Source organism: Sylvia atricapilla, chromosome 29, assembly GCF_009819655.1.
Source record: "Sylvia atricapilla isolate bSylAtr1 chromosome 29, bSylAtr1.pri, whole genome shotgun sequence".
In the NCBI taxonomy this organism is placed as follows: Eukaryota; Metazoa; Chordata; class Aves; order Passeriformes; family Sylviidae; genus Sylvia; species Sylvia atricapilla.
Genome location: NC_089168.1, coordinates 361,565 through 373,681, shown reverse-complemented (window position 1 = coordinate 373,681; position 12,117 = coordinate 361,565). Strand labels below are relative to the sequence as shown.

Below are 12,117 nucleotides of genomic sequence, written 5' to 3'. Positions count from 1 at the left end.
ATTCCCTTCTCTGCTGGTCGTAGCCGGTCCCGGCGCTGCAGCCTGTTCCGTACTCTCCAAGCTCCTGCCCCCAAGTCCTCTTGCCAGTCTCTCCACCCCAGCAGTACAACCTGGTATAAACCCCAGTTCCTCTTCTGCACTGTCTGTTGTGCTCTGTGCTGTGTTTGTGTTGTGTGAGCTTTGTGCTGATCAGGTATGTCCCGGACACCGACCCCCTGGGGTTGGGATTCACGGAGCTCTGCGATGCCCGAGGCCACGAGACCACCGCTGCTGGAGTTGGTGGTCTTGGAAAGAGTTTGGGAAGAGCAAATTCCCAGCCCAGAGCTCCCCAGCGATGCTTGTGCTCAGTGCTGGGGTCTGGGGGCCGTGGCTCAGCCAAGCCCCAATGTTGTCTCCACGGGGATCTTTTGGGAACAGTGTCCCCCATGGGATGTGGCTGCTGGGCTGGAGTCACCCCTGCCTGCATGGGACCCCACGTGTCCCCAACATCCTGCTGAGCATTTGGCCCCCTCAGCTCGCATGTCCCCCCGTCCTGCTCTGGGTCTGTGGCTCATGTGTGGGGGCCTTTTTGGGGCAGCTTCTCTCAGAACAGGGAGAAGGGGTCTGCATTCACCAGCAGAGCTGTGTCCTACCTGCTCTTGTCCCACGTGCCATCCTCCTCCATCCTTGCCCTTATCCCCCTCCAGGCCGACGAGCTCAGCAGCCCCTTTGGGCAGATCAGCCTCAGCCGACAGGGCTCCACGGAAGCCCCGGATCCTTCCTCGGCGATGTTCCAGTCATCCCTCATCTCCCAGCACCCTCAGCAGACAGGATTCATCATGGCAACCCCTGGGCAGCCCATTCCCACCTCCAGCTACTCGGCCTCGGGGCACACGGCCCCCACTCAGCAGGTGCTGCAGCCCCAGGGCTACATTCAGCCTCCCCAGCAAGTAAGGACACAAGGGGACATCCTCCGAGCTGGCAGGCCAGGGGCTGCTGGGGAATGGGTCCCTCTTTTTTCTGCTGCTAGTTGGTGATGGATACATCCACAGGGGTCCAGGCTCCGGGTCTCACTCTCCCCTGTTAGGCACAGGATGATCCCCGTGTCCCTCTGAGCCCACGAGGCTCTTTCCTGGGATCCCCCCAGGCCACTCCTGGCTCTCAGCAGTGGGGGAGGGACAGTGGCCGGACTCAGGGCTGACACCTCTAAGCTCTCTTTGGGGTCCTGCAGGGCTTTATGACCTCTAGGATTGTCCCCTGAGCTGTGAGGAGAGTTGTGCCTACTGTGCTCTTGCACTACTGTGCTGGGAAAGGCTTGGATGAGGAGGCTGGGAGGCGCGGGAAGGGGCTGCGGTTCCCCGAGGAGCCATCAGCTGGCCAGAGCCAAAGCCCTGGGTGGTTCCCTTCGGCAGAAGCCAGGCCAGGTGAGAGAGAAAACTGGTCCTGGGGGACCAGCTTTCTTGGTCTTGCTCCCTCCTGTGTCCTCACCACTGTGTTTTCTTGCTCCTGATAGATTCAGGTTTCTTACTACCCCCCCGGGCAGTACCCCAACTCCAGCCAGCAATACCGACCCCTCAGTCACCCAGTGGCCTACAGCTCCCAGCGCCCGCAGCAGCTCCCCCAGCAGTCCCAGCAGCCAGGTAAGGGGCTGTAAAGGGGGGGAAGGGGGCAGCTTTCCCTTTCCTGCTGCTTTTGTTGGCTCCAAAGATCTCCCATGCGCTGTCTGGGGCCGGATTGCTCTTCCCCGTCTCCCACTCTTTGCTGGACCTGCTTCTTGGCTGGGAAGTTGGGATGCCTCTATCTGCTGAGGCTGTGGTGTCCTTCCCTCTCCTCTGAGCTTGCTGGGGGAGGGGATGAGGTGGATTTAAGCCTCACTGAAGGGCCACCAGGAGAATTTAAAGCCAGCAGCGTCCCTTGGGTGTGTTTACATCTGCTCCAAGGGAAGCCCTTGCCCCACTCTTTAGCAGAAAGTGGTGGCAGAGGCAGGATTTATTTCCCTAAATCCTAAATCTGGGGCTGTTTCCTGTGTCCAGCTGGGAAGCTGCTCCATTGAAACCCTGTTCTGGCAGGTTTACAGCCAATGATGTCCAACCAGCAGCAAACATACCAAGGTGTGGTGGGGGTACAGCAGGCGCAGCCCCCCGGGCTCCTCAACAGCCAGAGGAACAACATGGGGGGCCAGATGCAGAGCGTGATGGGGGTGCAGCAGGCACAGCCCCCCGGGCTCCTCAGCAGCCAGAGGAGTGGGATGGGCAACCAGATGCAAGGTCTGATGGTCCAGTACACGCCGCTGCCTTCGTACCAGGTGAGCATCTGCTGCTCCCCAGGGCGGGGTGCTGGGAGGGGGCCCTGGCTGGGCAGGATGTGCCCTGTGCCTGAGGGATGCAGCCAAAGGCAGGGATTTGCTCACAGGGCATGCCTGGAATCTTAGGGAGGGCACATCCATGTGGAGATCTGTGGGGGACATCTCGAGGAGGAGGACTAGGGGGATGTCTGGGAGGGGCTCTCTGTGCCTGGGTGGGGTTGCTCTGGGCTGTAAGAAAAAAACATGAATCTCTTCACCCTGCTGGCGTGTCCTTGGGCCAGTTCCCTCTGCTCTGTTACCTGTCACCTGCTGCTTTCCTCCCTGCCCAGGTTCCCATGGCCAGTGAGTCCCAGAACGTGGTCCAGCAGCCCTTCCAGCAGCCAGTGCTTGTGCCAGCCAGCCAGTCTGTGCAGGGGGGGCTCCAGGCTGGAGGGGTCCCCATCTACTACAGTGTCATCCCCACTGCCCAGCAGAATGGCACCAGGTAAAGCTCTGGCCTCCCTGGGGGAGAAAGGGGTGCTGTGCCCACAGTGGGGGTTTTGGGGGGTGTCCTACCAGGCCACGAGTCAGCCTTGATGATCCTTGTGGGTCCTTTCCAACTCGGGAGATTCCATGATTCTGTTTGGTGGTTCCATGATGATCCTGCTGTGAGCACGGAGCACATGCTCCTGGGGCTGGAGGTGGGTGGGTACCACAAATGCTGCTCCTCCCTGAGCTGGTCCATTCCTGGCCACCAGCATGTCAAGCTCCTGTGTGCCCAGCCCTCTCCAGAGGCTCCTGTGTGTTCAGCCATCCCAGTAAAGAGGGAACTGGGAATAACCTGTGCAGATGCCCTGGCTCTTGCTCCCCATCCTCACCTGAGCCCCCCCTGCTCCACAGCCCATCCGTGGGGTTCCTGCAGCCTCCTGGCTCTGAGCAGTACCAGATGCCACAGTCCCCGGCGCCCTGCAGCCCTCCCCAGATGCAGCAGCAGTATTCAGGTACGAGGGGCCACGGGCAGGGCTGGCATCCACTCCACAGGTGGGATCAGCCTTTGGGTCATGGGCTGCAGAGCTGCCACTTCACAGCCAAGTCTGGCACCTTCTGTGCAAGGGGATTCCTTAGTCTGGGAATGCCACAGGGAATGAGCAGGATGTGGCACTGGTTCTTGCCTGGCATCTGCCTGCCCTGGTGGGCAGTGGGGTGCAGGAAGCTGGGTGGGCTGGTGAGAGTGGGAAGAACTGCAGATGAGGAGGCTCTGGATTCCTGCTGCATGTCACAGCTACTGAGGGTGAGCTGGTGCAGAAGCTGAACTGGGATGATGGAGGTCTGGACCTGGTGAGCTGCAGGATCTGAGCCAAGATGCTGGAGTTCTGCACCTGGATTTATGCTTGGAGCCTTTGCCTGGAGTGTTGTGGAGATGCTCAGAGCGGTCACTGTGCTGCCATCCGTCAGCTTGGCCCCTGTGCTCCCATTTCTCCTGGATTAAACATCACCCCCAGGAGTAACCTTTGCTCTTAGAGAGGAATCCCCAGAGGGTCCTGGTGGGGTTTTACCTGCCCGAGAAAGTCATGAGTGGCAGAGGAGAGAGTGTGGAGTGGGGAAAGGTGTGCAGTGGCGTGGACAGGCAGGGGCTCTGTGTCCCACAGCAGCAGAGCCTGGGCCATACGCGCCTGTGTCTGTCCCCAGGGGTGTCCCCGTCAGGCCCTGGTGTGGTGGTGATGCAGCTGAATGTCCCCAACGGCCCCCAGGCACCCCAAAACCCCCCTGTGGTGCAGTGGAGCCACTGTAAGTACTACAGCCTGGAGCAGCGGGGGCAGAAGCCAGGAGACCTCTACAACCCCGACACCAGTGCCCAGGTACTGGGGGGACTGGGAGAGACAGGGAGGAGGCAGCTCAGCCTTTGGGGTGGGCTGGGTGATGGGTGGGGGGTCGAGGTGGGTGTAGGAGCAGTCACAAGCACTGGAGGTGTGTGACACTGTCCCTTCTCCAGGCCAGCACCCAGCTGAACAGCCCCATCACGTCCCCAACCCAGTCCCCGACGCCGTCGCCCGTCACCAACCTCAACAGTGTGTGCACGGGGCTGAGCCCCCTCCCCGTCCTCACACAGTTCCCCCGGCCCATGGGCCCAGCACAAGGTAAGGGGAAGGAGTGTGGGGACAGCAGAGGGCTGGGAATGCTGTGGGGTTTTCCCTGGGATCCCCACAAACTCGGGCTCCTTGTGCAGGTGATGGGAGGTACTCGCTGCTGGGCCAACCCCTGCAGTACAACCTGTCCCTGTGTCCCCCGCCACTGCTCCACAACCAGCCCAGCTACACAGGACACCAGGTACAGCCGGGCCCTGTGTCCCTTCCCTGGCCCCTCTGTGGGCACCGTGAAGCCACAATGCCCCCTGAGGTGACACAGTGCCTGCCCTTTTTCTCCTTCAAGGGGCAGACTGGAATGAAGCACGGAAACCGGAGCAAGAGACAGGCCCTTAAATCAGCGTCCACTGACCTGGGGACGAGTGACGTAGGCAAGTGACCCCCTCGAGCCCCTTTGCCCCACAAAGGGCTGTTGGAGACTCCAGGTGCCATCCCTGCCCACACCAGCATCCCACAGAACCCCGTGCTGGTTTTGGAGAGTGGTTCCTGCCAGTGCCTCCTCCCCACACCCACAAACACCCCCCAGCCCAGGTGAGTCCAGGCTGGGGGTGCAGCAGATCCAGCCCACTGTGCCCTCAGGGACATGGGTGAACAGGGAGTAAAAACCTCTGAGAAGGACTCCTGGATGCTGTTCCTGCCTCCCAGAGGGTGGAAATGTAGGAGCAGGTGGAGCTGGCAGAACTGGGATTTTATTCCTTGATCAGGAGAAAGTGAGTGTCCAGACTCTGAGATCTTATTCCCACCACTGCTTGCCCAAGTCACTCTTCCCACCCATGTTTCCCTTTCCCCTGGGGCCTGCAGCTTCAGAGCCTCATCTTTGAGATTTGGGAATCTCCCAGGGTGGCTGTGAGGGCTGAGGGTTCCAGTGAATCATTTCTCTCCACCCTTGTCCAGCGTTTCTCCACTGGGTCCTTGGCAAGGGAGGGACCCACAACTTGGATGGAGCAGCCCTCACTGACCCTCTGGAGACCTCAGGCTTGTCCCCCATGTCACCTCAGTGCCACCACCAGCAGCTGGTTGCAGGGGCCCTTTAAGAGCTGCCTCCCCCCCTCCTGCCCCTGGCACGGTCCCTACGTGCCACGTTAATATTAGCAAAGAATCCCTCCAGCAGCTCTGCTAAGCCCAGAGCCAGGGCTGGAGCCAGGAGCTGCAGCGGGATTCGGGTACCACAGGGCAGGGGCAGAGGTCAGAGCCAGGAGCTGCAGAGGGATTGGGAGACCACTGGGCTGGAACTGGAGCTGCAGAGGGATTTGGGGACCACTGGGCAAAGGCTGGAGCTGGGAGCTGCAGAGGGGTTTGAGGACCGCTGGGCAGGGACAAAAGCTGGAGCCAGGAGCTGCAGAAAGATTTGGGGGCTACAGGGCAGGGATAGAGGAGAGAGCCAGGAGCTGCAGAGGAGTTTGAGGACCACTGAGCAGGGACAAAGGTCAGAGCCAGGAGCTGCAGAAGGATTTGGGGACCACTGGGCTGGAACTGGAGCCAGGAGCTGCAGACAGATTTGGGTAGCACCAGGCAGGACACACCCAGTGCCACCATCCTCCATGGGTGCAGCCATTCTCCCTCCCGGGGCCAGGGTGGGAGCACGGGGTTGGCTCCCAGTACTGGTACCTGAGGTTTGGGGTGGGAAAACAGGGCAGAGCCCCTGGGAAAGCCTGAACTGCCCAGCTCTCCAAAGGAGGACTTGGTGAGACACTGGGAAATAACCCACGTTGCCTCCTGAAGCCAAACCAGCACTGTGGGCACAGAAAGGGATTGAGATGGGGTACTCCAGGGAGCATCTAGGGGTGCTTTGGAGGGCGAGTGTGTGGCTTAAAAGAATAAATTCCTGCTGTGGGGGCAGCTGCACGGTGTTCCTGTGCCCAGGAGAGGTGGGTGTTCCAACCCAGAGCCAGGGTGGCTCCTGGGGACACCGGGACCTGGCCGGTGACACTCGGCTCCTTCCCTGCAGTGCTGGGCCGGGTGCTGGAGGTGACAGACCTGCCCGAGGGCATCACACGGACAGAGGCCGACAAACTCTTCACGCAGCTCGCCATGGCCGGTGCCAAAATCCAGTGGCTCAAAGAGACTCAGGGGCGCCGCGGGGACGGAGGCGGCGGCGGCGGGGATAACAGCGGGACTCCGGAGAACGGCAGGCACAGTGACCTCGCTGCCTTATACACCATCGTGGCCGTGTTCCCCAGCCCGCTGGCTGCCCAAAACGCCTCCCTCCGCCTCAACAACTCCCTCAGCCGCTTCAAACTGCGCGTGGCCAAAAAGAACTACGACCTGCGGGTGCTGGAGCGGGCCAGCTCCCAGTAGGGCTCCCGTGGGCACCGGGCACTCCCCTGGGCCTCTTCTCCTCCTGCCCTCCCTTCCTCTCGCCCTCCTTCCTTGATATATTTATATGAACATAATTAAGAGACAAGAAGTTGATTTTTTTTTTCTTTTTTTGTTTTTTTTTTTTAATTATTATTTTTTGGAGTGATGCCCGTGCCCGCCCCCCTCTCCCCTGTGTCTATGGTTTTGTTTAAGCACTGTGTTGGACCGCACATACAGGTGTTGATTGGTATGTTCACTGCACATTTTATTTAATCGGATTATTATTTTGCGGGGGGAGGGAGGGGGGGGAGGAATTTTTGGTTTTATTTTATTTGGGGAGGGTTGTTTTTAAATAAAAAAAAAAAAAAAAAAAAGGAAAATTGTTCAGCACTTGAATGGAACTTCTAGTTCTCTGCCAGTGCCAGGGCTGGGGGCTCTGTGCTGCCTCAGTGGGGTGAGGGGACAGCACAAGGGACACTGGCAGGGGGAAAATCCTGCCCAGTCCTGCCCACAAGCTTGGCATATCCAAGGGCTGCAAGCCCATGGTGTGCCAAAGTGGGGAGCCCAGGCTGGGATCAGAGCATTTGGACTGGGGCTGGACTCCCCTGACAGATGTTCAGATTCTCCCAGGTGCTGGCCCCATCCAGCTGTGGAATTCCAAGGTAGGAATGAGGGTGTGGAGTGGCCCCAGCTGGATGCTCTGCCAGGAACCATCATATTCCTGCTGACAGGAGCAGCACCTGGAGCTGGCAGGTGCAACTGGGGACAGGATTTGGGGTGGCACAGCCAGAGCCTCTGGCTGTAGCAGGATGCTCCCTCCTGAGCAGGTGCAGCTGGACAGGTAAGAGCTGCCAGGAAGGAGAGATCCAACCCCAGGCTGGTGCCAACACCCACCTCACTGCCACCACAGCCAGGCAGGGACCTAAGGGACACCTGGGTGCCCATTAACTCCAGGGCCGTGTCCCTGGGCGCAGGCAGATCCCAGCTCCCGCCATCCCAGCAGAGCCTGCACCAGCAGGATTTGGTTCCAGCGTTTGATGCAGCCACTCCACCCCATGAGAGACCCCAGTGCTGCCCCTCTGCCCACCGAACCCGCAGCAGCCTCCAGTGCACAATCCACTGAAGCTGGAGCCTTTGGCGTGCCCAGCTCCAGGAACGCTCAGTGTGCCCAATTCCTGGAGCTCTCGCTGTGCCCGGTTCCTTCTTTGTCCCGGGCCAGGCTGGGGGGGCCCCTGGCACGCCCAGCAACCCACCAACGCAAATAGCCGGTGGCTCCTCCACCCGCTCCCTCCCGGCGCACGCTGGGGCTCCAATTTCCCGGCGTCAGCCCCCGCCACCGCTCAGCTGTCGTCCCCCTGTGCCCTGTCACTCCGCTGGCCACGGCACCGGGCCGGCTGCCGCCCTCCCCTCGCACCGGCCACGGAGGGCTGGGGGCTCTGCACCGGCCCCGGCACCGGCTGCCCTTCGGGGGCTTCTTCAGCGCACGACGAGACCTCCAAGCGCAGGGTAAGTGTCCCGTGTGTGCCCCCCTTGCAGTGGCTGTGCCCACCCTGAGCCCCCCCGGAGCTGCAGGGCCTCGGGGTGCCCCATTCCTGCAGCGCCCCTCACCCCAGCGCTCCCCGCTCCCCATCGCTGCTTCCTGCTGCTTTTCCTGGCTGGTTTTGGGCTGGAGGGGCTTTGGGGGGTGGGTATCACCCAAAATAGCGAGCTCTGGGTGGAAGCGCGGGCAGGGCTTTGTGCGGGATGGTTTGGGGGATGCGGGAGCAGCTCCTGTCCCGGTGGCAGCCGAAAGCCGGATGATGTGTGGCCCGTGTGCTCACCTGAGGGTGGCACCGTCTGCAGTTTCTCGGGGAGATGGAGATGTCCAGGCTGAGGTGGGCACGTGCAGATAGCCCAGGGGCTGGCTCGCAGCACTTGGCACCGCGTCCCTGAGTCAGCGGATGTGCCGCGCTCTGAGCTGGGCACCGACCTCCTCCGGCCTGGCCCCGGGGCTCTCGGACACAGAACCAGCCCTGGCTGGAGCAGGGGCTGCGAGATGGGCGGTGGGAGTGACCCCGGGGCTCCCCTGGCAGAACCAGCCCTCGCCAGGCCAGGAGCTGCAGGATGGGCAGGGGAAGGAGAGGCGCTGCCCACCCAGCAGAGTTCTGACCACTTCAGCCCTCGCTGGGCTCCTGCAGCTGGAACTGCCCCAGCCAAAGCCATCTCTGTCTCTTCCCCTTGCAGCATGACGGAGAAGGAAGTGCCAGAGCCACCAGCTTCACCTGCTTCAGGTGGGAAACCTAAGAGCCGGGTAAGTGGGTGCCCACAGGGCAGTCTGGGTGGGTGGGGGAAGCCCCCTCTCTATCACCATCCTGCCGCAGCCCCGGGAGGCTTTGGGAGGCCTGGGGGGACCCTGATCCAGCCGGGTGTTGGGTGGGCATTTCCCAGCTTGGCATTTCCCTGGAGCACCCACATCCATGAGGTGCTCAGGAAGCACAGCTTCCTCTTTTGTGGAGACTTCACGGGACTGGGAGGAGGGTCCTCATCTTCGGAGCGTTCCTGGAGTCTCCTCCCGCTTGTGGAGGGGCTCTGTGGGTCGAGGCACTGGGGCAAGGAGCCGGGAACAGGGGCTCTGCTCTCCTGTGTCCCTCACACACCATCCGTCCTCTCTCGCCCAGCAGCTGCAGAAGCTGAAGCAACTTTTCCAGCGGAAACCCAAGGAGGAGCCGGCGCCGGAGCCACAGCCCAACGGGGAGCTGGTCAGCCCCTCGGGGGGACCCATCTTCTACATCTATGAGGATGACGAAGAGGAGGAAGAGGAAGAGGAGCCCGAGCCACCTCCCGAACCCGAGAAACTTGTTAATGACAAACCTCACAAGTTCAAAGATCATTACTTCAAAAAGCCCAAATTCTGTGACGTTTGTGCCCGCATGATCGTCCGTGAGTCCGGAGGGGGCTGGGGGCCGTGGGCAGGGCTGGGGACCACGGGTTCGGCTGGGGCTGGGGGCCAGGGCTCTGTCCCGCCTGTTTCACAGCTGCAGTGTCACATTCCCTCTCCTTTCCACCCTCCCCACTGCCAGTCAACAACAAATTTGGCCTGAGGTGCAAGAACTGCAAAACCAACATCCACCACCACTGCCAGACCTACGTGGAGATGCAGCGTTGCTTCGGCAAGATCGTGAGTGCCACCTCCAGCCCTCCTCACCTCCGGGAGTGGCCACAACGAAGTTGTCACCACCTTTGTCATTTCTTGGCTCTGAGGAGGACCTCGGAATTCCCTTCTCGGGGTGCCCCCAGCTCTGAGAGGTGGCCCGTGGGTTCGGGGGGTGGCTGATGCTCTGACCCCCGTTCTGTCTCCTCCCAGCCGCCCGGGTTCCGCCGAGCGTACAGCTCTCCCCTCTACAGTGACCAGCAGTACGCCGGCACCAAGGACCAGCTCCTTGGTAAGTCCCCGCACTGGGGCGCCCTGTCCCCTTGGTCCCCACCCCGGGGTGTCCCAACCCCTCGTGTCCCATCCTCGACCCCCCTTCTCATCATCCCCCTGCCCCAGCAGCAAACAGGAGCGACCCCGTGTTCGAGACGCTGCGGACGGGCGTCATCATGGCCAACAAGGAGCGCAAAAAGGGGCAGGACGACAAGAAGAACGTGAGTGTGGGGTCGGGCTCTCACCAAATTCCTGCCGGTGCGGTGCCAACACCCCACCAAACCCCTACTCTGCACCCTCTGAGAGGTCTCTCTGCCCTCCAGCCCTTGGCGGCGATGATGGACGAGGAGCCAGAGGCCACGAAGCCGGTGGGGAGCAAAGCTGAGGGTGGTGAGCGCGGGGCTGAGGGTTGGGGGGCTGAGCCCATGGGGCAGGGAGGGAGCCCCTGGCTGTGTCTGGGGGGGTCACCCGGGTGGGTTTGCCCTGCAGAAATAGGGCCCCCAGGTCTTTGGGGCTCTCACTGCATCTCCACGTTGGCTGAGGAGACCCTCGAGAGGCACCACCGGGAGAGGTGTGACCCCTCCTCCCGTTCCCAGGTGCCTCTGAAGGGGACAAGAAGGCTGAGAAGAGCCCAACAGACGACAAGGTACCCCTCACCCTCACCCTGCACCCCAAAGCCTTGAGCAGAGCGTGTGGGATCTCCCTGCTGGGATCCCCAGGGCTGTCTGCCGCCTGCGGGACTGCAAACTCCGTGTCTCCTCAGAGCAAGAAGCCGCAGCCGGGGGGGTTCCTGCAGTCTCACTATTTCGTGGCACTTTATCGCTTCAAAGCCCTGGAGAAGGACGACCTGGACTTCCCGTGAGTTCCCAGCCTTGTCCTGGGCTCTTTCCCCAAGGCTTTCGGGGTTTGGATTGAGGCGGTTCCGTGGATTTCCCTGCTCTGTGCAGGACCTGCCTCCCCCTGAGCCCACGGGCTGCGCGTGTCCCGTGCCAGATGGAGGGTTCCAGGGGCTGATTCTGAAGGAAAAGAGATTTTCCTTGGGGTCTCCCGTGGCTGGGGGTCCTGCCCCTCACTCAGAGATCCCTTCCTTCCCTTGCAGACCGGGGGAGAAGATCACGGTGGTCGATGACTCCAATGAGGAGTGGTGGCGGGTAAGGGCAGAGGGCGGCAGGAGGGAGAGCTCGGCTGGGAAAGTTTGTGGCACTGCAAGAGGGGTACCCAAACCTCCTACCAACACCCAGCCTGGCACGGGCGGGATGTGGGACCCCCAGATCGGCTCCAATCCCTCCTTGCACTCCCCCACTGCCTCCTTCCAGGGGAAAATCGGTGAGAAAATCGGGTATTTCCCTCCCAACTTCATCATCCGGGTGCGGGCAGGAGAGCGGGTGCATAAAGTGACACGTTCCTTCGTGGGCAACCGGGAGATCGGGCAGATCACGCTCAAGAAGGATCAGGTGAGACGGGACCCCCCCCAAATCACCACCCAGCCCCCCAAATCACCATCCCCCACTCCCCACCTCCCCCAGCCCCTTGGATGAGACCTGCTCTGCCCCGACCCCTCCACACTTGGGGTTCCCCCTGCTCTGGGGGGGTCCCGGGGGGTCTCACCCCGTCCCCTCTCGCCCGCAGATCGTGGTGCAGAAAGGGGAGGAGGTGAACGGTTATGTCAAAGTCTTCACCGGCCGCAAAGTGGGGCTCTTCCCTGTGGACTTCCTGGAGGAGATCTGAGGGGGGCTGCGGGGGGGGGACCCCCGGGATGGGGCGGAGAGACTCTGGCTGCGGGGTGGGGATGGGGACAGGGACAGAGAGAACGGCTGCAGGGCAGGGATGGGGACAGGGACACCCACGGGATGGGGACAGGGGACCCTCGGGATGGGGAATGGAAGGACCCCGGGATGGGGATGGCGGGGCCCTGGCTGCAGGACAGGTATGGGGTCAGGGAAGGGCACGCCCATTCCTGCTGCCTGCAGCAATGGGATCCCTGGGGTGTCCCTGGGGGACTGTTGTCC

General features: G+C 61.7%; 2 protein-coding genes across 6 annotated transcripts in view; both read left to right on the top strand.

Annotated features, from left to right (window-relative positions):
• R3HDM2 (R3H domain containing 2) overlaps positions 1-6,819 on the top strand; it is a 39,113-nt gene extending 32,294 nt beyond the window's left edge. For 3 of the 5 annotated variants that reach the window (XM_066337439.1, XM_066337437.1, XM_066337438.1), the window contains exons 14-24: positions 24-113; positions 687-929; positions 1,493-1,619; positions 2,049-2,284; positions 2,614-2,768; positions 3,164-3,264; positions 3,953-4,122; positions 4,257-4,401; positions 4,491-4,591; positions 4,694-4,778; positions 6,356-6,819. In XM_066337439.1, coding sequence (XP_066193536.1) covers positions 24-113; positions 687-929; positions 1,493-1,619; positions 2,049-2,284; positions 2,614-2,768; positions 3,164-3,264; positions 3,953-4,122; positions 4,257-4,401; positions 4,491-4,591; positions 4,694-4,778; positions 6,356-6,705 — 1,803 coding nt within the window. In that variant the 3' untranslated portion in view covers positions 6,706-6,819. The remainder of the gene's footprint in view (positions 1-23; positions 114-686; positions 930-1,492; positions 1,620-2,048; positions 2,285-2,613; positions 2,769-3,163; positions 3,265-3,952; positions 4,123-4,256; positions 4,402-4,490; positions 4,592-4,693; positions 4,779-6,355) is intronic. The other 2 variants (XM_066337441.1, XM_066337442.1) reach the window with 2 other exon arrangements.
• Positions 6,820-8,087: 1,268 nt separating this feature from the next.
• Positions 8,088-11,863, top strand: STAC3 (SH3 and cysteine rich domain 3). The gene is made up of 12 exons (XM_066337460.1): positions 8,088-8,211; positions 8,929-8,995; positions 9,366-9,624; positions 9,765-9,862; positions 10,049-10,123; positions 10,237-10,329; positions 10,432-10,498; positions 10,705-10,754; positions 10,872-10,966; positions 11,208-11,259; positions 11,425-11,562; positions 11,738-11,863. The coding sequence occupies exons 2-12, from the start codon at positions 8,930-8,932 to the stop codon at positions 11,834-11,836; spliced, it is 1,092 nt and encodes a 363-aa protein (XP_066193557.1). The 5' UTR covers positions 8,088-8,211; position 8,929; the 3' UTR covers positions 11,837-11,863.
• Positions 11,864-12,117: the final 254 nt, after the last annotated feature.